This window comes from Tilletiaria anomala (genome assembly GCF_000711695.1).
Source record: "Tilletiaria anomala UBC 951 chromosome Unknown K437scaffold_76, whole genome shotgun sequence".
In the NCBI taxonomy this organism is placed as follows: Eukaryota; Fungi; Basidiomycota; class Exobasidiomycetes; order Georgefischeriales; family Tilletiariaceae; genus Tilletiaria; species Tilletiaria anomala.
The window spans coordinates 46,751-66,415 of NW_013546946.1; the positions used below are offsets into that span (position 1 = coordinate 46,751).

Below are 19,665 nucleotides of genomic sequence, written 5' to 3' on the forward strand. Positions count from 1 at the left end.
CAGGGGATTCTAAGGTGTGAAGAAATTGAGATGCAAAGAGTGCTTTCTTTCTTTTCAAATTTGTTCCGAGTTCCGCTCTCCATTTTCTCGAGACAATAAAAAATTTGTCCAAATTGCCAAAGGCTTGTGGCGTGCCTTTTCTGTTTCTTCTCTTTTTGCTTCCTTCCTTCCTACCTTTCCCTCTCCTTTCGGTACGCCCCTTACTGGCCACTCTTTCGATCAATACACAGATTAAGAGTTTGACAGGTCACAGCCGTGCTCTCCTTTTGGAGGCTTGCTAGACGGCAGGGGCTCAAAAAGAGCTCTTTCACAAGATCAGAGGTCGCTGGGCAGTTGCATGTCGTCACTTCGACCGGGCATAGCAGCATATCAGCTTCCCCTACACTCCAAAAGGATTCCATACTTCAACAAGCTGACTCGTATAGTGAACTGGATGTACCAAGTCGGATGCTCTATCCTGAACCCAGGTCGGCTGCACGAATAGCATATGTATTTCAATCATCATTGCCGTCATCTCCTATGAGGAACAGAATACATCGGCTGACAATTTCGAATCCTGTGGCAGCAATAAAGTTGCACGCCTTGGCTCCCTTCGCTGTACTGGTCATCTTGCCGGCCAAAACATACGGCAGTACAAGCAACGGCTGAGCGCCTTGCTCCTGTGCGTCAGCGTCGATTACGAATATATTCGCCCATTGAGATATTGCGCTTGGGTTGGCGACCGCCGACAGGTCCAGAAAGCCTGGAGGAGCCGGCGAGGGAATTGAGCTTGAAGGAGTAGCGGGTCCTTCGACTGAATATTTTCTGTGCCCGTGATCACGGAAAGCGGCTGTTGATGAGTTGAAGTCAAATCGTACGCCTCGGTCGAGCGCTGGCTTCACACTATCGAAGTGACGCCAAGTCCCATCGCGCTGTGCAGCCATCGCAACAAAGTTGATGATGTTACTCGAACAGACACGTCTCGAACTTGGTCAATCTTCAGAAACTCACCAAGTCGAGCAGCTCGCTAGGCTTGTATTGAGATTTGTACTTCATCTTCTGACAGTCATGAATGTAATAACCTAAGTAGTAAAACTCCAGGTCTTGCATATTCGGCCGCTGTTGTAATTGCTGCACGAGCAAAATTTCTCGCATGGCGCTGATCGTGCCTAGATTGAGGTGCGAGAATGCTGGGTCGTAGAAAAGGTAGACGGAAGACACACAGTGTGGCAGAATGTCCAGGACGCCAACGGCAATCAATTTGTCGTCCACTGTAAAATCATGGCGTTTGGTCACTCATTGCCGAACGAAGTTTTGACTGGCATTGCCTCTCACAGCGGTATTCATGATGATAGCTACCGTATGGTACCGCCTCTTCAGCTGCGATTTCACTCAGATCGAGCGCTTGGTCCGAAGCCAATATAATACCGCTGCGACCACTGCTGGTGTCGGACGCAGTAGGTAGCATGCGTCGGATAGGTGAATCTACTAGAAAGCGAGTGAACCCGGCTTCAGAGGACACGTCTCCTGGTGACTGGCTGTGTATTGCGATCTGGTAGCGTCGAAAGAGGGAGTACTTTTCTGCCGTGAAAGTGCTCGGAACTAGGCTGGTCTGAATCCCCCCAATATATCCGATATGGTATTATCACGACTGGATCAAGTAGATGTCGAAGGGAGATGATGCTCACCTTCAAGCATTTTGTGATTCTGTTTGACCCAGACATTTGACTGTTGTTTGCAACCTTACTGACTTCGTCCGCCGTCGATTCTATTTGAGCCCACCTCTTGGGTAAACCGAATTTTGCATTATCCTTGCCTTTCTTCTTCGAAGGCCGCTGAGCACCACGCACGTCCCAGTACAGCCTTGCAAGCGAGCGGCGTTGCTGTTTGCCGGGTCGATAATCCTCTGCTTTCAATCTGTCGCGGGGCCGAACAGGCGGACATCTGGTCAGTTACAATGGCCAAATGCTATCAACCTGCAAAATTTGATTCACCGAATGGTAAGATGAGCGCAGCATGTCCGCAGATTGTCAGGCTTGTACAGATATAGTCCCGACCTCCTCCAATTGCTGTCAATGAGATCTTGATACTCGTATGGCGAGAGGTCATAAGCCTATGAGTTCGGCGCAAGTCAGAAACGTCCATGGTCTCGAATACGTGCCATTTCACCAGCCAGACATACCCAGGCGCCGTATGTACACGATGTCTTCTTTTCTATCAGTTTCAATGACGGGTCGCAGTAGTTACAAGTCGAGCGAGAGTAGCCAATCGGCGCCACCAGACTTGAGGGAGGCATTATCACGATGGCCCGTCAAAGTTACCACCAACGAATGGTCGCAGTCGCTCCAGAAGGATCTGCTCTAAGATTGTGTCTGGTAAATTCCAGAAGTCCTGGTCACATGCTGAGTCAAGGATGCAGATGTAGTGAGCAACGTGTGCTCGTATTTGGCATTTTGGAATGGGTGAATGAATCTGGTTTAAGCATCACAAAAAATCGCAACGCGGGCGCACATTACAGGCCAAAGTCGACAGCACAACCTAGTTCGTCGGTAGTTTGGCATCTCGAATCCATCAGGTCTTCGCCAAGCTTCATGCATTGAGCTCTTTGACACAATCGACATCGACTCCCTAGGCCCGGATCACGGCAAACCTTGGAGTGGTTCGACTATCACAATGACTCGCCTTATCTATGCCTCGACGGGGGCGAACCGCGCGTCGAACATAGCAGACTCAGGCGTTGTGTTGCTCTCAGGGTCGTCGGCAAGCTCACAGCATCGCTCGTCAGCATCGATCTCGACAGCGGAAGATCAAAAGACTGTTCTCACGGTGCCAGTACTGGCATATGCTACACACAAGTCCGTTGTCTTCTGGGAAGATCCGCAAGGCTCCGCATCGGAAGGGATCACGTCGATTCTGCACGCTGGCGATGCCCCAATCACCGCGCTCCGCTTTTTGCTGCAGACGGCACCGCAGGGTAGCTCAGCAGTGTACGCAGGCGTCATCTCAGCGCTCGCCATCGGCTGCACAGATGGAACAGTCAGCGTCTTCCGGCCTCACCGAGCGTCAGGTGCTGCAGCTGGTAAACGGAGAGAGGCACGGCTTACCTGGAAACGCAGCGCAAGATGGAAGAAGCTGCATTCTGGCTCCATTTCGACCATCGGCACTGTCAAACCTACACCTGGATTCCAGGTGTCACCTTTTCTTTCCGAGCAATTGCTGGTCACCGGCGGCTCCGATGGAAAATTACGGATTTGCAGGATGCAAGCCGGCGAGATGGATGACGCTACCATCGAGGAACCTGCGGTGTTAGATCTGGCGGGTGCTTTCCCACTGTCGGCAGCGCTTTGCGTCATTCCTGGATCTGGGCGTCTGATCCTTGCCGTTGGCATCACCAAGGCCAAGGTCATGATTTTTGCCCAAACACATAATGCAACAACCTTTGAGCGGGTGGCCATGCTTGATGGCCATGACGACTGGGTGCGCTCACTCGACATGTGCAGCACTGCGCCGGATCAGTCCTCGGATGTGCGAGTAGAGATCATGATTGCAACGGCTTCGCAAGACAGCTGTATCAGACTTTGGCGTGTCAAAGAACAGCAGCAGAGAACATGGACGGCGCCAAAAGACGCCTTCGAGACGTTGGCTTCCAAGCTAGAAGAGGACAAAGCGGATGATCGAGGCGTATCAACCAAAGCGCACCCATTCAGCCTGTCTGAGCTGCATGGTACGGACAAGCATTTCTCCATTGCGTTTGATGCCTTGCTTGTCGGGCACGACGGATGGGTCAATGATGTTCGATGGGCCATGCCCACCCTCCACGCCCAGCCTGCAGCCCTCCTCTCAGCTGGCGCCGATGGCAGCTCGATCCTCTGGGCGCCTTCCCCATCAGGAAATGCTACAATGAAATCATTAAGCGATAAAAAATCGCACCATGACCGGCAGCTTCGCACTTTTGCACATCCAGATACATTGGCCGACTCGGCACTTTGGCTGCCGTCTGCGAGGTTCGGGGAAGTCGGCGGCGTCGCGACGGGCGGTTTCTACGGTTCCTGTTGGCTTCCACGGAGCGGAGATGGAGACTCTGCCCTATCCATGATGGCCCATGCATGGAACGGCGCAACACACCTCTTCAGAAGCGAATCTGCAGATGCCAAGTGGACTGCTATGCCATCGATCGGGGGACACCTTGGAGCAGTGAAAGGCGTCGCCTGGGAGCCTCAAGGGACGTGGTTCCTCAGTGCTGGACTAGATCGAACCACCCGCTTGCATGGGCAGTCCAAACGTGGTAAATTTCGGTCATGTTGGTACGAGCTCGCAAGACCTCAGACACACGGGTACAGCCTAAGCTCCGTCGCATGGCTTGATCGCCTGTCCTTTGCAAGCGCGGCCGACGAGAAGATCGTCCGCATCTTTGAGGCGCCTCGAGGATTCGTAGAGACAGTCAAAAACCTCGGAGCAGACCAGCCAGATGCAGGAAGTGATCCAGCCGAGATAGCTGTTGTGCTACAACTACCTGGGCTGCAGGAGCTACTGCATCCGGATGCTTTGCAAAAGCCCCTGCACGAAGTGGCTCAGGTGCTACAATCGAGGCAACGATTGACGGTCCTGGTTGTATCGTCTCTCTTTGACAGTTTTACGGAGAAAACAGGTCCTGCACCAGAGTTAGGATTCAAAACGATCGAGAGGTTTCTTAAGTGGACATATGCTCAAGTTTGGAGCGTGGCAGTCAAACGGGATGTATTGGATGTGGACATTGATGTCCTACCGCTCCCAGCAACCAATGCAGAGCAGATCGGAAAACTGCTGGGCAGTGCGAGGCAGATCTTTTCCGTGGCAGGTGAGCAAGCAGGCTGACAAAAATGTTCGCACCACTGATGGCCCGCCGACTCTCACAGACTATGAATTTGAGGTTGGAGCTCAAACAGCGGTCGAAGTTACACTCTTAAAGCCTGGCCCCAAGCCTCAGGCACAAGAACGTCATATATCACCCGACGATGGATTTCCTCGACATCATGCTATTGCCCTTGGAGGCACATTCGACCATTTGCACGTCGGTCATAAGATTCTATTAAGCATGGCATGCCTCATCTGCACCAAGCGCATCGTAGTTGGCGTCACCAGTGAGTGGCGTGCGTCCATGGTAACGAAGTAACCGCTGGTTGACCTCAATCTTTCCATTACAGCTGACGTGATGCTGAAAAAGAAATCGAACGCTCACCTGTTAGAGGGACTTCCCGAGCGGATTGACCGCGTGGATACGTTCATCAGGCGGTTCCGCAGCTGCTTTTTCCCCATCAAGCAGGATGTTGTCGAGCTCGCGGACGTCTGTGGCCCAGCTGGGACCGATGCCGATTTGAACGCTCTGCTCGTCACAGATGAGACAATCGCAGGGGCGAACATGGTCGCCGACGAGAGGAAGAAGAATGGCCTCCAGCCACTAGAACGATACGTGATCGGCGTCATCGGAGCTGCAGGAGAGACCGTTGTTCACGGCAAGGATGCGGCGGAATTTGCAGCAAGCAAGGTGGGCAGCACAGCTATCCGAAAATGGCTTACCTCCAAGGGTCAACAGGCAGGTGCGCATCCGCTGAGTGCTTCTGAACGACCCATTGGGGCTAGCGTACCTCCCCTCGGCCTTTCAAACCGTGCCGTCTACGAAGGACGAAATATCGAGGAACAACCCAGCCAGAGTGGCCAGCCGCTGGGAAAAGCATCGAACTCAGTTGCTACGGCGCAGATCCGCCCGCCAACAGAAGCGGAGCTCGTCGTAACCACTTTGTGGCCCGAGTTGGACAAGCTGTATGGACATGGATACGAGATGCTCAGTGTTGCTGCCTCACCCGATGGACGCTTTTGCGCCAGTTCCTGCAAGTCGACATCGCCAGAGCATGCGGTCATTCGTCTGCACGACCGAAACAAGGGCTGGAAGGAAGTCAGTGTGCTTGCGGGCCATACACTCAGCATCACACGGATCCGATTCTCCCCCAGTGGCCAATACCTGCTCTCTGTCAGCCGCGACAGGAGCTGGAGGCTGTACCAGTGGAGCACGAGCAGTGATCAATACGAACCCGCTGCAGTCCTGGAGAAGGCCCACGCTAGGATTTTATGGGACTGCGCCTGGCTTCCAGGCGGAGATGCCTTCGTCACGGCATCAAGGGACAAGTCAGTGAAGATATGGGCCATCAAAGCTTCGACTTCCGGTCCTGTTCAAGTCAGTCTTGAAGCAACACAAACGATGCTTGGACCCGCAACCGCGATCGCAGTGGCGACAGACAACACGATTGCTACCGGCCTCGAGAACGGCCAAGTCCATCTTTTAGTCAAGGGTGCCGACGGTACGTGGAGAACAAAGACCAGCTTTTCAGCGCACACCGAGGCTGTCTCCGAAATGTGCTTCAGGCCAGGCCATCCAACCCAGCTGCTATCCGCAGGCGAAGATGGACTGGTTCAACTAATAGAACTCGATGAGTGATTCACAGCAGCATGATTAAAGTTGTCCAAGTATACTACAAATTAATGGAGGTACTGCGAAGGGTCTATCCGGCGAAATTGCAGAAAGCACGTGCATCAAATGCAAGGATGATAGCAAAGGCAGCAAAGACCGTAGAAGAATACAGAAGGTTACCGACCCTTGCCGCCTGGCGAATAGTTGGAGCGAGCGCGCAGCCAGGGGCCAAACTTCCAAAGGAGAAATGGCGCAGGAATACCGATGACGATCGTTACCGCCGCCAGGATTGTGTTGCCGATGCCGTAGCCAAGAGCCTTGTACATTGCAGGAGCGAAGAGCGGGAACCCAAATCCAGCCAAGCTGCGCAGGAAAGCAGCGGCGCTGAGTGCTGACGCGGCGTAGAGGCTGTATTGATCGACGAGGTAGTTTTGGATGCTGAGAAAGACGCCCTGCACGAAAGAATCGAAGGTTACGAGTCGGTTGATATGGGTCAGTACGCTGGCTAAGCCGGAACTAGGGAACCAACATCAATGCAAAGAGCTCACCATGAGACCGAACCCGAAGAGGGCCGAGCCGATATTTGGAACGATCCAATGGACTGCATACTCGGCACTCCAGCCGTAGAGGAGAATGCCAACTGGAAGGATGCAAGAAGTGGCCATCATGAGCGGCAATTTGAACTCTGGTTGACCGACTCCATCATTCTGTTCCTTGAAGTACCTGTAAATGCGATCTACGAGTCGGCCACCGATCTGCCCGCCGAGCGAGAAACCAACGGCGAGGCTGAAGTAGTTGAGCGATGAGATACCGACGCTTTCGTGATATCTGAGAACGAACACTTCCGAGAAGGTGGTCAGGATCAGGTACATACATCCATATACCATGGACCCTAAGAGTGACTCGAAAAAGGCATTGATCAGCAATGTTTTATGAGCGCGTTACAAAGAACCTGACGCGATGACCACTCACCGTAGATTGCCAAGAGCTGGACCACTTGCTCGGTGGCGAGAAAGACAAAGGGGCGGATTAGATTTCGTTTGAATCGCGCCTTCCAATCCTCATTATTCTGCAGCTGAAAGATGGTGTGTAACTTGAGGTTACCTGTCTCCTTCTTGAGTCTGTTGCACTTGAGCTCCAAGATTCGCGGCTGGTACGTTTCCGGCAAGATGACCATCCCGATGCTGGCGATACAGAATCCGAACATCGTAACGGCCCAAAAGATCCAGCGCCAACGGTTATCAGTGTGCAAGCCCTGCACTATCCATCCACCGACGATTGGGCCGATGCACGGTCCCAGCAGTGGCGCAAGCGAGTAAACACTCATTGCGGTCCCTCGTTCGTCCGGCGTGAAGAGATCAGAGATGGTACCCCCACCGACTGCCAAGGGTGCGCTCCCTCCAAGCCCACAGAAGAACCGGAAAGCGGTGAGCTGCTCACTGCTCTGGGCAAAGCCACAGACCAGGGAGAAGATAAGGAAAACACCGTTGGAGCACTGCAAGACGATGCGGCGGCCGAACATTTCTGACAACGGCGCAAGGAAGAGCGGGCCTGATGGCAGGCATGAAAGGGCAGAATGCACCAGCCAATCAGCTATGATTGATCCATGCGAAGGGAAGAAAGGGCAGTGCCACTTCAAACATTCCTCACTCACCTATAGCATACGCAAGGACGAATACTGAGAGCATCATACTTTGTTTGGCGCTATTCGTGACGGTGAACTGCTCGCTCAACAGCGGCAGGGCTGGCGCGATCATACTCGATGAGAGCGGTGACAACAGCGTGTAGCACGAGACAACGGTGACGACAGCCCTTTTGCGCTTTCTGGACCAATTGCGTGGATTCTCTTGGCTGGTCGGCGAGTCCCACGTGACGAGGTTTGGATCGCCTTCTGAGTCTTGAGACTCTTTGCCGCTGCTTGGAACAGCGGTCCCGTGCCATGGAGCGACGGGATCCATCGCGCTGACACCGTGCAGATGCGCGGCGTCGACAGTTGACGCGGTTGAAATAGACTCAACGCCCCCCTTTTCGAGGTGTACGTCTGCTGTACCGGGTCGTGATGCTGGACGAAGCCCGCGTTCAGCGCTCCGGCCGCTCGCGCTGCTGCGGACACGCTCCAACTTGCTCATCACTGCGTCACACATTGGCGCATCGTGTTTCTCGTAATTTTCTACCTGATCGGCGAGTGTTTTCTGCCCCTGTTCCTCCTCCTTCGCCTTTGCATACCTCTCTTCTTTTGCATCGGCCCTTTTGGAGGATGATTCTTGCAACTGATTGCTGGCAGTTCCTTGCCGATTCGCAGATCGTGCGCTGCGCCTTGAGAGCGTGCGATGGTGCTGTGGCCGCTGGCTGTTTGCATCGTCCTCATGACGATCATGATGTTGGTGCCTGTGCTGTATCGAGTGCAAAGCAAACTCAGCGTCGACACCAGACGTATCGGCGTCATACCGAACACGAGGCGAAACCGAGCGCTGGAGCTCTTCTCCCAGCCCTGCTCCTTCATCGTGGCTATGCAAGGATAAGTCCCCAGAGTGCCTTGACGAGCGCGACTGCGGGCGGGAGCGGGTCAGTGCGCTCGGCAAGCGGGGTTTTCCCAAAGCGCCAAAGAAACCGCCGACGGCGGACGGACACGCGGCCCCGGACACTGCTGCCTCTTGCTGAGGCCTGGCATGGTATTGCGGTTCAACGAATTGCATGCTTTGCCTAGTGCTCGAGGTGGGTCGCGCGGCTTGTCTTGCGGCTGGAGTTGGAGTGGATCCGGGAGCGGGTGGGGTTTTCGCGCTTCCTGTTTCGACGCCATAGGTGGAGGACCCCATGGTCTCTTGCTGCCCAGTGGCTGACGTGGTGATCTGGTCGGCAGCGCCGCGCTGTCGTGTGACGCACAACTCCGGGGTACTGAGGTCCAGGATGACCGTGGTGAAGCTGGTGCTTTCCAGCTTGAGACAAAGGTGGTCTAGAAAGAGGGTGCTGCGTCTGAATCGAGATGTTGTTGCATACTATTTATCAGGCCCACGCACGCTGCTGTAGGTTACTTTGATGCCGATCCGCACTCAGCTTGCGTCACGGGTCCCTCCACGGACTAGAGAGGAGTGTATTCTAATGCTCACCGCTCATCGTCAACAGCATCAATTATCACGTCCTTCATACCATACCGTCGCATGGGTCGATTTGCCCCATCGAACCTCGACACACGATAGACTGTGGCCGCTGCCCCTGCTGGGGTGTCCTGCATCAACTAGAACAAACAAGGCATGAGCAGTGAGAGCAACCGCCAACCGACAAATTGCCAGCCGGACGGAGATGCGCACTACCAGCGCTCTCTCGCCCTTGGCGCCGGTAGGAAGTACCAGGCCGCGGGGAAGGGTGGGACGGCGGAACGCGGTAACCCTTGCGTCAGACCTGCCGAACACCTCCGAACCTTCAAAAAGCTGGCGCGGTGAGACGGCGCATAGGTTGGTGTTCTGTAGTTTCTCCACGCGTTTGTGGGAGCCGGGGAAGCTGACCAGACCGAGAAGCAGACTGAAAGTACGTTGTTGGCTAACTGCTCTGGTCATCGCAAGCTATAAACATAAAGTTGTTGTGACAGCTAGAGCTGGACGCTGGAAGCCTGTAAATGGCTAACGGGCCTTTCGCATTTGCTCGCCGTTCGTCAATCGTAGTTATTGTTAGACTTGTAGTGTCTTATTAATAGAATAGTGATAAATAAAAGCTGCACACTCCCAGCATCATCAGGCGCGCTGTGCTACGCCCATTTCGGCCGATGCATCATGCCGCGCGATAGGCGATGAGCGACATTGGCAACCGCAAAGATGTAGAATCACAGGGAGTACTTGGCCGTGGATTGGCCTTATCATCGCCTACGTTCTGTGCCCCTCTCTCACTGGCTGCTCGAAACGTAAATGTGTGTCCAGCTCAAATATCAACCCTGAACAAAGGAGAAAGTCGATCCTTAGCTGCATGGACATCGGAAATCACACGCACAAATTGAGCGTGCGCTGTGTGGGCGTTGGTGATCAACTAAATTTTTCATTCGCCAGCTAATGGTCGCTTGCACAGCGATGAAACATCATTCACCGTTCAATGGCCATTCTTTACCGCCAAGCGCTTCACCCTATCCATTCGTATTGTGTCCCCAGAATTCTTCCCCGTTCCGAATTTGGCGGATCAATCATGTCGAGAGTAAAGGGTGCTCAGCCCTCCCACCTTTATTTCTCGAATTCAGGGTCGTCTCTGACTGCAGTGCGCAGTTGCTAATCGTGCGATCGTGTGCACTAGACCCTGGAAGCTCTGAGCCTATTCCTCCTCCCAGCCCTGAATAGCCCGCGGGGGTTCCTGGGTGTGGTACGCTCCTGATGACCACAGATGAGTGCAGTGGTATGCATGGTCCGCAAGGCCCAACAAAGAGCTGGTGGCCCAGCTTATTGGGCTACGTACATCCATCTATGCTGATGCAGCCCACATGTGACATTCATCTGAGCTAATTCAACAGGTGTTGTCACTATGGCACTTGTCGCGGCCCCTTCTCTGAGTATGTATGCACCCCTTTCTGTCACAGCTTCCCTCCAAGCGTGACACCGTTCTACAACCAATCATGTCCTGTCCAGCAACGAGCCGTCAGCGATCAGCGCCTGTCGGTTCCTTGAATATTGTTATCCAAGAGCATAGGAAATTCTAGAAGGATTTGATGAATTATGGCGACTCGTCAATGTGAACCAAAGAAGTGAGCGTATCTGGGTCTTGAAGAAGTCTGTAACGACTGCTTACAGCCTCCAACCTTTCTGAGCATTTTCCTCTTGCATCTATGGTCATTTTATTGCGCCTGCGGTTCGTCCATTCCCAGAAATAGTCCAGAACTCGAGCATCTCACAAAATCACCCTCCGCGGATTCCAGTCAGCATCGTTTCTAAGGTCGTGCTCGCAAACGTCTACGATTCCTCACGACCGGGCAAGGTCGTTGAAGCCAAGGAGAAAGAAGTCGAGATCAAAGATGGCAGTGTAGCCATTAGGATCATCCATGGTGGGCTTTGCGGAGCGGACTGTGAGTCCATTCACGCTTGCCCATCGGGTATAAAATTGTCTGACCCGTGCAAATGACGTCGTACGACAGGGTGCAATTCCTCTAGGAAGATGATATGGTCCTCGGCCACGAGCCTGTAGGTGTCGTCGAGCAAGTTGCCCCAAAGCTTACGAGTGTCAAGGTCGGCGACCGCGTAGGCTGGGGTTGTGAGTATCCAGTGATGGGGCGAATCCTTGCCTAGCATTAAGCGTACTGAAAATATTGTGCTGATACTCTGTCGCAGACATCCAAGACCCCTGCTCGAGGTGTAAAGCGTGCCTGACTGGCTAAGAAACCTGATACCCGGGTCGTGCCATTTACGGCATTTCTAACATCCGCCAAGATGGAATTTGCGACCGGGCGGTGATCAGGGAACCGGGGTTTTTTCCCCATCTCAGCAGGGCTGCCACTGTATTACGCCGCACGATTGCATTGCGGAGGTGAAATAGTGTATGGCGTCCTGGTACACGCTGGGGTACAGCCGTTTGGCTGCATCGGCATTGTCGGTGTAAGCGGGCCTGGCCCCTTTGCGATCCAGTTCGCTGCAAAGATGGGCTGCAAAGTCGCCATTTTCTCGGGCACAATGAGCAAGAACGACTGGGAGATGCAGCTGGGCGCAAACAACTTCGTCTTCCTCAAGGAGACGCCTGACTTCAAGTAGCTCAACCACAAGAAGATCAACCCTTTTGATTGCCAGCACGTCTGCGCCGATCGGCAGGTCCCAGTACGTCCACATCCTCGCGCCTGAAGCTAGCATCGTCAACTTGCCTTCTCAAGCGGAGACTTCAAGATGCTAAACGCAAGCATCGTGTTACAGGGGCTGCGTATCATCGGTACCCTGGCCGCCGAGCGCCCATTGCAGACGGACATGCTTGAGTTTTCCGCACGACACCACATCAAGCCGATGATCGAGGCGCTGCCTATGGACGCTGGAGGTATCAACAATGGCATCGAGAGACTGTAGAAGGGCGGGTCTGCTACCCCTTCGTCTTTGGTAACGAGGGTAACCAGCACTTCATCAAGAAAAAATTGCGATGACTTTGCACACAGCTCGCATGTTCACGCATCAGTAAATTGCAAGCCCTTCAATGTGGATTGGCTTGTGGTCAGAGACAATCCTGTATCCCATTGGTCGAGATTATAGCACGAATTGCTATAGCTACATGCCACCCATAATTTAGAATGTGGAACTTTTGTGCTCGCGCTTATGTCTTGCATTTCCTTGTCAAAGTCACTGGTGTTACTGATCCCATTGCACGCAGGCTGACGCTGCATCTTATGCAGGTTGAACTGCTGCGAGCGACTGTTCGGGTTACAGTTCTTTTGTATGCGGTTCTCTGGCTTGATTGTGTACGCACCGGAGTTAAAGCAAAGGAGCAGTCACAAAAAGCGAAATTACAAATCAATGCACCTGAAAAGTCAGCCATGGCGTGCCAGACGAATCACCACTTCGCGCCAGTCGTCTGAACGTGCACATCGGATTGGGCTGAGCAGCCTTCGTCGACGCATTGGTGTGCATACCGGACAGCTGGCACCGGCGTCAGGATGTTCTCAGGGCTCGCATGCCAGGAGATGTGGCGCTACGCACGAAAATGCTGCGTTATAGGGAGAGCATGATGGTGGGGTGTACTTGGCATGGCGGGATTTGGGCTTGTCCTAGAACGGCGAATCAAGGGGCGATAGAAGCGTCGGTCTCGACCGCTGGATCAGACCGAGGGTGGAACTCGCAAGCCTTTGTGATGCAGATCAACTGTAAATATAGTTGCTAGTTAAGGGAAGGTGTTGCCGGTCGGTTGGCTTCAAATAGCTTGCCTGCGATGCTTTGACAAAGGATGACTCCAGGAAGCAAGCGAGACGCTTGCCAGCACTTGCCAACTGTGATGTCATCGGCCGTCGGGAGTATTACACACGCAATAACCCTGAAGCGATAGGTGAATCAAGCATTTTAGGTTGCACCGAGAAAGGTACAAGCCCTCTCACGCACTCCCGGATCACCTCATCTTCTCGGGGAGCCGCTTTTCCGCCACTTTCACGACCTTTTGGGCCTGTGAGAAGGAGAGAGGCCACTAGGTGACAGTCCCCGCAGCAAGGCCCAAAACAGGTTGCAGTCCGGCACTCCGGCACACTGAGGCTGCCGGCGCTTTGTCTCAGCAAAAAGACACAGATCATGAAGACGTGAAACATCTCCCACTATGGATTCGATTCATCCCTCTGGAAACGAGTGGCACCTCTTGCCACGCTTCCATCCTCTCCACCATCCACTCCATCATCCTCTCCACCTTCTGATTTCAGCTGTCGTTCTTGGCCTCCTGTCTCGTTGTCACCTTTGACCATCGCACATATCTATTCAAGCGACTCGTCTTCATCCGTTCCTCCATCTCAAGCCGCTCATCAACATTCATCATGGGCCACTCATCGCGCCAGGGCGTCGAGTCCGTCGGGCCTGCGGTGCCTACTGCTGCGGCCGCTTCTGTCCCAACAGAAGTGGACGTTTTGATTGTCGGTGCAGGAATCAGGTATGTCTCCAGTAGTGAGGCTGATGCAATGCGATACGCTTTCAGGTTGACAAATTCTCATTACGTGTTCACAGCGGCATCAATGCTGCCTATCGCGTGCAGAATGATACGAAGCGCAGTTATGCGATCATCGAAATGCGCCACGATCTCGGCGGCACCTGGTCCCTTTTCCAATACCCAGGTATCCGATCCGACTCGGACATGTACACACTCGGCTTTCCTTTTGCGCCGTGGAAGAATGCTCAGGCCGTTGCCGACGGCCCAGCCATCTACCGCTATGTCAACGACACTGCGCGCCAATTCGGCATCTATGACAAGATTCATTTCGACAGCAAGGCGGCTGGTGCCTCTTGGTCTTCCGTAGAGGGAAAATGGACTGTCCAAGTTGAAGCAACCAGCGGTCAGGCTTCGAAGACAGTCAAGTGCAACTACCTCTACTGGTGCAGCGGCTACTACGATTACGTGAACGAGCACAAAGCGGATATCCCTGGCCTTCACACCGAATTCGCAGGCCAAGTTGTTCACCCCCAGTTCTGGCCCAAGGACCTCGACTGGGCCAACAAGCGGGTAGTCGTAATTGGCTCTGGCGCCACCGCCGTGACGCTGTTGCCGGCACTGGCGGACAACGCGTCGCACGTGACGATGCTGCAACGCTCACCATCTTACTTTGTCGCCTTACCACGCGCGGATCCAATCGCGACAGTGATCAAGTTCTTGTTTCCGGAGAAGGTGGCGCACACGATGCTCAGGTACATCTGGGCCATCAAGTACTTTTCCTTCTACAAGATGTGCAGGACCTTCCCGCGCTTCATGCGTAGCACTCTCAGGCTGCTCACGCGTTGGCATTTGGACAAGCGCACACCCCTCGACCCGCATTTCAACCCAAGTTACAAGCCATGGGATCAGCGCATCTGCTTTGTAAGTGTACACCCTGGCAAGTTGTGATTTTCTCTCTCCATTGATTGGTATCAACGATCCACCACCTCACAGGTTCCAGACGGCGACATGTTCACCGCTATTCGATCCGGAAAAGCGAGCGTCGTGACCGACACAATCGACACTGTTACAAAGAACGGGATCAAACTCAACTCTGGTAAGGAAATCGCGGCGGACATCATCATCCCTGCCACTGGTCTGCGCGTGCAGCTCTTTGGTGGTGCGGAGCTCGAAGTGGATGGAAAGAAAATTCACGCGGGCGAGAAGTTCATTTACAAGGGCTTCATGCTGCAGGACGTCCCAAACATGTGCATCTCGTGAGTTCGCTTGGAGCTTTGAGGAATGTGTTCTCAAATTTTTCATGTTGCTGATGATGCGTTGCGCTTTCTGGCCACAGATTCGGGTACACGATTATCTCCTGGTCACTTGGCTCGGACGTGACTGCGCAGCACGTCTGCCGCCTACTCAATAAGCTCACATTCACCGGAATGGATTACGTCGTTCCGCAGGCCCCGCCGGGCGAGAAGATCGAGCCGTGCGCTTTGCTCAACCTCAATTCGGGCTACCTACAGCGTGCAGAAAGTTACATGCCGAAGCAGGGGAGCAAAGGGCCGTGGTACATGCGCAACAACTGGTTCAAGGACCGACGTGAGGTGCAGAAGGACACGTTGGATGATTGCCTTGTCTATGGAAAGGCGTCCAAGACTTTGAAGTAGACCATTGTAGGCACGATAATCAACGATCCAAGTTTATGGCCGAATTATTTAAGGTAGCTTTATGTACAGGAATACTTCATATATGGACCCCTTCATTGGATTGCAGCGAGGATGCAAGTTCTGCCACCCGATAGGCGGTGATGACTGCTGGCACGATGAACACGGGCGTTCAGCTGTTGGTGCCCTTTGCCCATATCGCTCTTGGCGGTTGCATAGAGTTGCGTGTGTGACCCGTTTTGCAGAGTGTATGCAGCTTGAATATTAAATATTGAATGCCTGAACCCAAGTCACAGGACAAACATGGCGCATGAAAGCTATGAAGTCTGTTGGAGCGCGAGACGCGTTGAAGCGCACGCGTCCCGATTATGCTGGTACACCCATTTCGAGTCTGGACGCGGGGATTGCGAGCCGCTGCCTACATACTGAGAATTAAGATGCTACGTAATGGACGCTTTGGCTGACAGCTTTGTCGCTTTCTTGAACGCATTTGAATGAGAGTTGTAGGCAGATCGACGCTCGTCTCTCAAACTGCTTCTCAGATCAGAGTGGCTTCCAGAATGCCGTCCACAGAACCACCCAAGGGGCAGAAGAGCCTGTCCAGCTTCTTCGGTGGCGGGGGTTCATCTCGTTCATCGAGCGCTTCATTGGCCAAAGAATCCTTTTCTGCAAAGCCTGCCAGCAATTCGAACGCCAACGGCGCAGCAAGCAAAGCTTCTGCTACAAGGGTGAGTATTCCCGGCACTGTGCTTCAGTTATATTCGATGCGTTTGCCGTCAGTCGAAAGAGGCTGACACGCAGCGTCTTTGGTTTCTGCAAGCCTAAACCGCAGGTGCGCTGCAATGTTGAATGAGCATATAAAATAAGCCTCAGCTAACTCACTACCCCTTTCTATCAGCCGGAAACGGTCGAGATCAGCGATTCAGACAATGATGCGATGGCCGTGCCTTCTGTCTCTTCTTCAAATACCAAGACAGCGAAGAGTGCACCGAAGCCCAGTGCAACAGTAGCGAGCAAGCGCAAGGTCGCCATCGAGGATTCTGATTCGGATGATGATTATGATAAAAAGCAGAAAAGCTCTGAACCGGCGGCTAAGAAACGGGTGGTCTCTGGTGCAACGGGAAAGCCCAAGAGCCCTCCTAAGAAGAATGCCGCCAACAGTCCTTCTACGAAACCTAACGCCAAGGGCAAAGGAAAGGAACCGTCTTCAAGTGAGGGCTTGCATCTTCAGGGTCAATTCCGTTTCGATCGTACAGAAACTGACGTGCAGCGATGCCCCAGACGGAGAGAACGGAGGCCCAGAAGGAATGGACATCGACGAGGCCATCCAGCGCTTTGCTCCAACAGACTTCAACATTGCTCAAAAGGACACGGAGAAGAAGAAGGCTCCATGGATTCCAAACAGAGATCGTGTTGGGCCCACCGCACCTGGTTCCAAGGAAGTGCCACAAGGTCAGCCAAATTGTTTAGCAGCTTGCAACATCGTGTTTACCGGAGAGCTCGGCTCCCTTGCACGCGAGGAGGCGGTCGACTTGGCAAAGCGGTATGGGGCGAAGGTCACGGGCGCGCCGTCATCGAAAACAACACACGTCGTCATGGGTGAAGGGGCAGGCGCAGGGAAGCTTAAGAAGATCAAGGCAAGCAAGCTGGCATGCAAGATTCTCGATGAAGATGGATTCTTCGATCTCATCCGCGGCTCAAAAGCAGGAAAGCTGGACGAGAAGACATTGAAGAAGTTGAAGGATGAGGAGAAGCAGATTAAAGAAGTCGCGAAAGAGATGCAACAGCCAGCTTCCACAGGTAAAGTCACTGCGGATAACGGATTCAAGCTGGGCGGGGCGGTCAGTGGCGCTGGCAATCCGAGACTTGGAGAGGAGTCGTCAGACGCGTTGTTATGGACCACGAAATACGCCCCGCGCAAGATGAAGGACCTAGTCGGCAACAAGGCGGGTATCGAAAAGCTGAAAAATTGGCTGGAAAGATGGCCTAAATCGCTCGCTTCCAATTTCAAGAAACCCGGTCCGGACGCTTCCGGAACCTTTCGCGCCGTCCTCCTGTCTGGGTCTCCAGGTATCGGTAAGACTAGTGCTGCACATCTCGTGTCGCGCAGCCTCGGCTATACCCCAATCGAGATGAATGCATCGGACATCAGGAGCAAGAAACTCATCGAGTTAGCCCTGCGTGACGCGATCAACAACACCAACCTTGATGGATGGTATCACGGGGCTCAGATTGGCAAATCGCTGGGGCCAGACGGTGTCCGGATCACCGACAAGACGGTGTTGATCATGGACGAGGTCGACGGCATGGGCGGTGGTGATCGTGGTGGAGTTGGAGCGATCAACGCACTCATCAAGAAAAGCAAGGTGCCCATCATCTGCATTTGCAACGACAGAAAGTCGCCCAAAATGAAGCCATTCGAGCACACAACATTCAATATTACCTTCAGAAAACCAGAGGCTCAGGCGGTCAAGTCCCGCTTACTTTCTGTTGCTTTCAAGTGAGTGCCCATTGAACATATATTGCTTGAGACCCCTTTCCTTACGCGCCTCTCTCGAGCAGCGAGAAACTCAAGATCCCACAGGAGGTCATGCTCAGCCTGATCGAGTCCGCACAAGGTGACATCAGGCTCATGCTCAACATGCTATCTACTTGGAGCCTAAGTCAGAAGACTATGACATTCGACGAGAGCAAAGCCCTGTGAGTCTGTGGGGTATCGATGTATGGACAACTCTGGTGACTGAATATCCCACGATTTTCTATGCAGCGGCGAGGCTAACATGAAATCGGGGATGCACACTCCATTCACGTTGTATGGGGAACTTACTGGCCCAGGAATGTTCGCTCCGACCTCTCGCAAAACGCTTAACGACAAAGCAGATTACTACTTTCAAGACCCTATGTTTATGCCGCTCCTCATGCACGAAAATTATCTCAAGCAAAGGCCGTCCAACAATCGAGACTCAGGCCCGATGAGGGAACTGACCTCACTCCTGCTCTTTTCCCAGGCAGCGCAGTCCATCTCGGACGGCGACATGATCGACTCGATGATTCACGGCCCACAGCAGCACTGGTCGCTCATGCCGCAGCATGCCATCGCGTCATGCGTCCGACCAGCATCATTCGTCTATGGACCTGGCTCCACTTTCCCGAGCTTTCCGATCTGGCTGGGGCAGAACTCGAAGCAAAACAAGCTACGCCGTGCGAATGTTGATGTCCAAGCACGTATGCGCCTGTCTGCATCGGGCAGCGCGGACGAGGTTCGACTGACATACGAGCCAGTTTTGTTCGAATTGCTTTCAAAGCCGCTCATCAAGGATGGCGCTGTGAGTGACCGAAACGACTGATAGCGCTTTAAGAAAATCCATCCTGACTTTCGTTCGCACAGAATGGAATCGCTGATGTAATTGACGTGATGGATGAGTACTTCCTTGGCCTTGAGGATCGGGAAGCCATTTTGGAGCTGGGAGTCGGCGCTCACAATGGCGAAGAAGTGACCAAAAGGATCCCGAGCGCTGTCAAGGCGTCTTTCACTCGCAAGTACAACTCCGCGAACCAGTGAGTCACCTCAGAGCCTGACGCCAAGCTCTTCTATCCATTGATGCTGTCAATACTCTTCCAAATCTCGCAGTCCCGTCGCGTTCTATAAGACCATTGAAGTCTCTGCGAGCAAAGTCAAGCAGCTCGAGGGTGATGCTGCACCTGACGTTGAGGAGGCATACGATGTTGATGACGAGGTGGTGCCGGATGCAGATGAGGACGAGAATGATGGAGAGGATATGGATCTGTCGAAGAACAAGCTCGTCAAGGCCAAAAAGCAGCCGTCTGCCGCAGCTAAAGGCAAGGGCAAGGCTAAAGCCGTTACTAAGAAGTGATCTGGCTCTGCACCTGCCCAACTTGAGTTCACACATTCGACCTTGAGCGCAGGTCTAATGTACTTTATTCCGGCACATTATCGCCCTTTCCGACGCTCGTAAACAAACCACATACTGGCGACGAGCCAAGTCAGGTTCGCCATCA

At 53.4% G+C, this 19,665-nt stretch overlaps 8 protein-coding genes across 8 annotated transcripts; 5 read left to right on the forward strand and 3 right to left on the reverse strand.

Annotated features, from left to right (window-relative positions):
* Positions 1 to 502: 502 nt before the first annotated feature.
* On the reverse strand, positions 503 to 2,412 carry K437DRAFT_238121 (uncharacterized protein; the record flags this gene model as incomplete). The annotated part of the gene is made up of 7 exons (XM_013386385.1): positions 2,162 to 2,412; positions 1,974 to 2,092; positions 1,668 to 1,896; positions 1,420 to 1,591; positions 1,315 to 1,359; positions 991 to 1,250; positions 503 to 911 (listed from the first exon to the last, which is right to left on the reverse strand). Coding segments are annotated over exons 1-7 (1,347 nt in total), but the record flags the coding sequence as incomplete, so codon positions are not given.
* Positions 2,413 to 2,652: 240 nt separating this feature from the next.
* Positions 2,653 to 6,451, forward strand: K437DRAFT_226570 (WD40 repeat-like protein; the record flags this gene model as incomplete). Its single annotated transcript, XM_013386386.1, has 3 exons — positions 2,653 to 4,816; positions 4,875 to 5,099; positions 5,163 to 6,451. 3 exons carry the CDS (start codon positions 2,653 to 2,655, stop codon positions 6,449 to 6,451), a joined length of 3,678 nt encoding a protein of 1,225 aa, XP_013241840.1.
* A 149-nt stretch (positions 6,452 to 6,600) lies between these two features.
* On the reverse strand, positions 6,601 to 8,382 carry K437DRAFT_226581 (MFS general substrate transporter; the record flags this gene model as incomplete). Its single annotated transcript, XM_013386387.1, has 4 exons — positions 6,601 to 6,876; positions 6,973 to 7,316; positions 7,397 to 7,975; positions 8,079 to 8,382. 4 exons carry the CDS (start codon positions 8,380 to 8,382, stop codon positions 6,601 to 6,603), a joined length of 1,503 nt encoding a protein of 500 aa, XP_013241841.1.
* Positions 8,383 to 9,351: 969 nt separating this feature from the next.
* K437DRAFT_170455 (uncharacterized protein) lies at positions 9,352 to 10,093 on the reverse strand. The gene is made up of 2 exons (XM_013386388.1): positions 9,532 to 10,093; positions 9,352 to 9,445 (listed from the first exon to the last, which is right to left on the reverse strand). Exon 1 carries the CDS (start codon positions 9,976 to 9,978, stop codon positions 9,550 to 9,552), a length of 429 nt encoding a protein of 142 aa, XP_013241842.1. The 5' UTR covers positions 9,979 to 10,093; the 3' UTR covers positions 9,352 to 9,445; positions 9,532 to 9,549.
* An 856-nt stretch (positions 10,094 to 10,949) lies between these two features.
* Positions 10,950 to 11,735, forward strand: K437DRAFT_170423 (uncharacterized protein). The gene is made up of 5 exons (XM_013386389.1): positions 10,950 to 10,952; positions 11,029 to 11,144; positions 11,208 to 11,248; positions 11,316 to 11,647; positions 11,725 to 11,735. Exons 2-4 carry the CDS (start codon positions 11,116 to 11,118, stop codon positions 11,516 to 11,518), a joined length of 273 nt encoding a protein of 90 aa, XP_013241843.1. The 5' UTR covers positions 10,950 to 10,952; positions 11,029 to 11,115; the 3' UTR covers positions 11,519 to 11,647; positions 11,725 to 11,735.
* Positions 11,557 to 12,444, forward strand: K437DRAFT_263935 (uncharacterized protein; the record flags this gene model as incomplete). The annotated part of the gene is made up of 3 exons (XM_013386390.1): positions 11,557 to 11,647; positions 11,930 to 12,137; positions 12,258 to 12,444. The coding sequence occupies 3 exons, from the start codon at positions 11,557 to 11,559 to the stop codon at positions 12,442 to 12,444; spliced, it is 486 nt and encodes a 161-aa protein (XP_013241844.1).
* A 1,341-nt stretch (positions 12,445 to 13,785) lies between these two features.
* K437DRAFT_295517 (FAD/NAD(P)-binding domain-containing protein) lies at positions 13,786 to 15,875 on the forward strand. Its single transcript, XM_013386391.1, has 4 exons — positions 13,786 to 13,996; positions 14,071 to 14,914; positions 14,987 to 15,249; positions 15,330 to 15,875. Exons 1-4 carry the CDS (start codon positions 13,884 to 13,886, stop codon positions 15,646 to 15,648), a joined length of 1,539 nt encoding a protein of 512 aa, XP_013241845.1. The 5' UTR covers positions 13,786 to 13,883; the 3' UTR covers positions 15,649 to 15,875.
* A 1,077-nt stretch (positions 15,876 to 16,952) lies between these two features.
* On the forward strand, positions 16,953 to 19,627 carry K437DRAFT_288230 (DNA replication factor C, large subunit; the record flags this gene model as incomplete). Its single annotated transcript, XM_013386392.1, has 5 exons — positions 16,953 to 18,145; positions 18,208 to 18,345; positions 18,413 to 18,971; positions 19,034 to 19,203; positions 19,277 to 19,627. 5 exons carry the CDS (start codon positions 16,953 to 16,955, stop codon positions 19,518 to 19,520), a joined length of 2,304 nt encoding a protein of 767 aa, XP_013241846.1. The 3' UTR covers positions 19,521 to 19,627.
* Between the last annotated feature and the right edge of the window lie 38 nt (positions 19,628 to 19,665).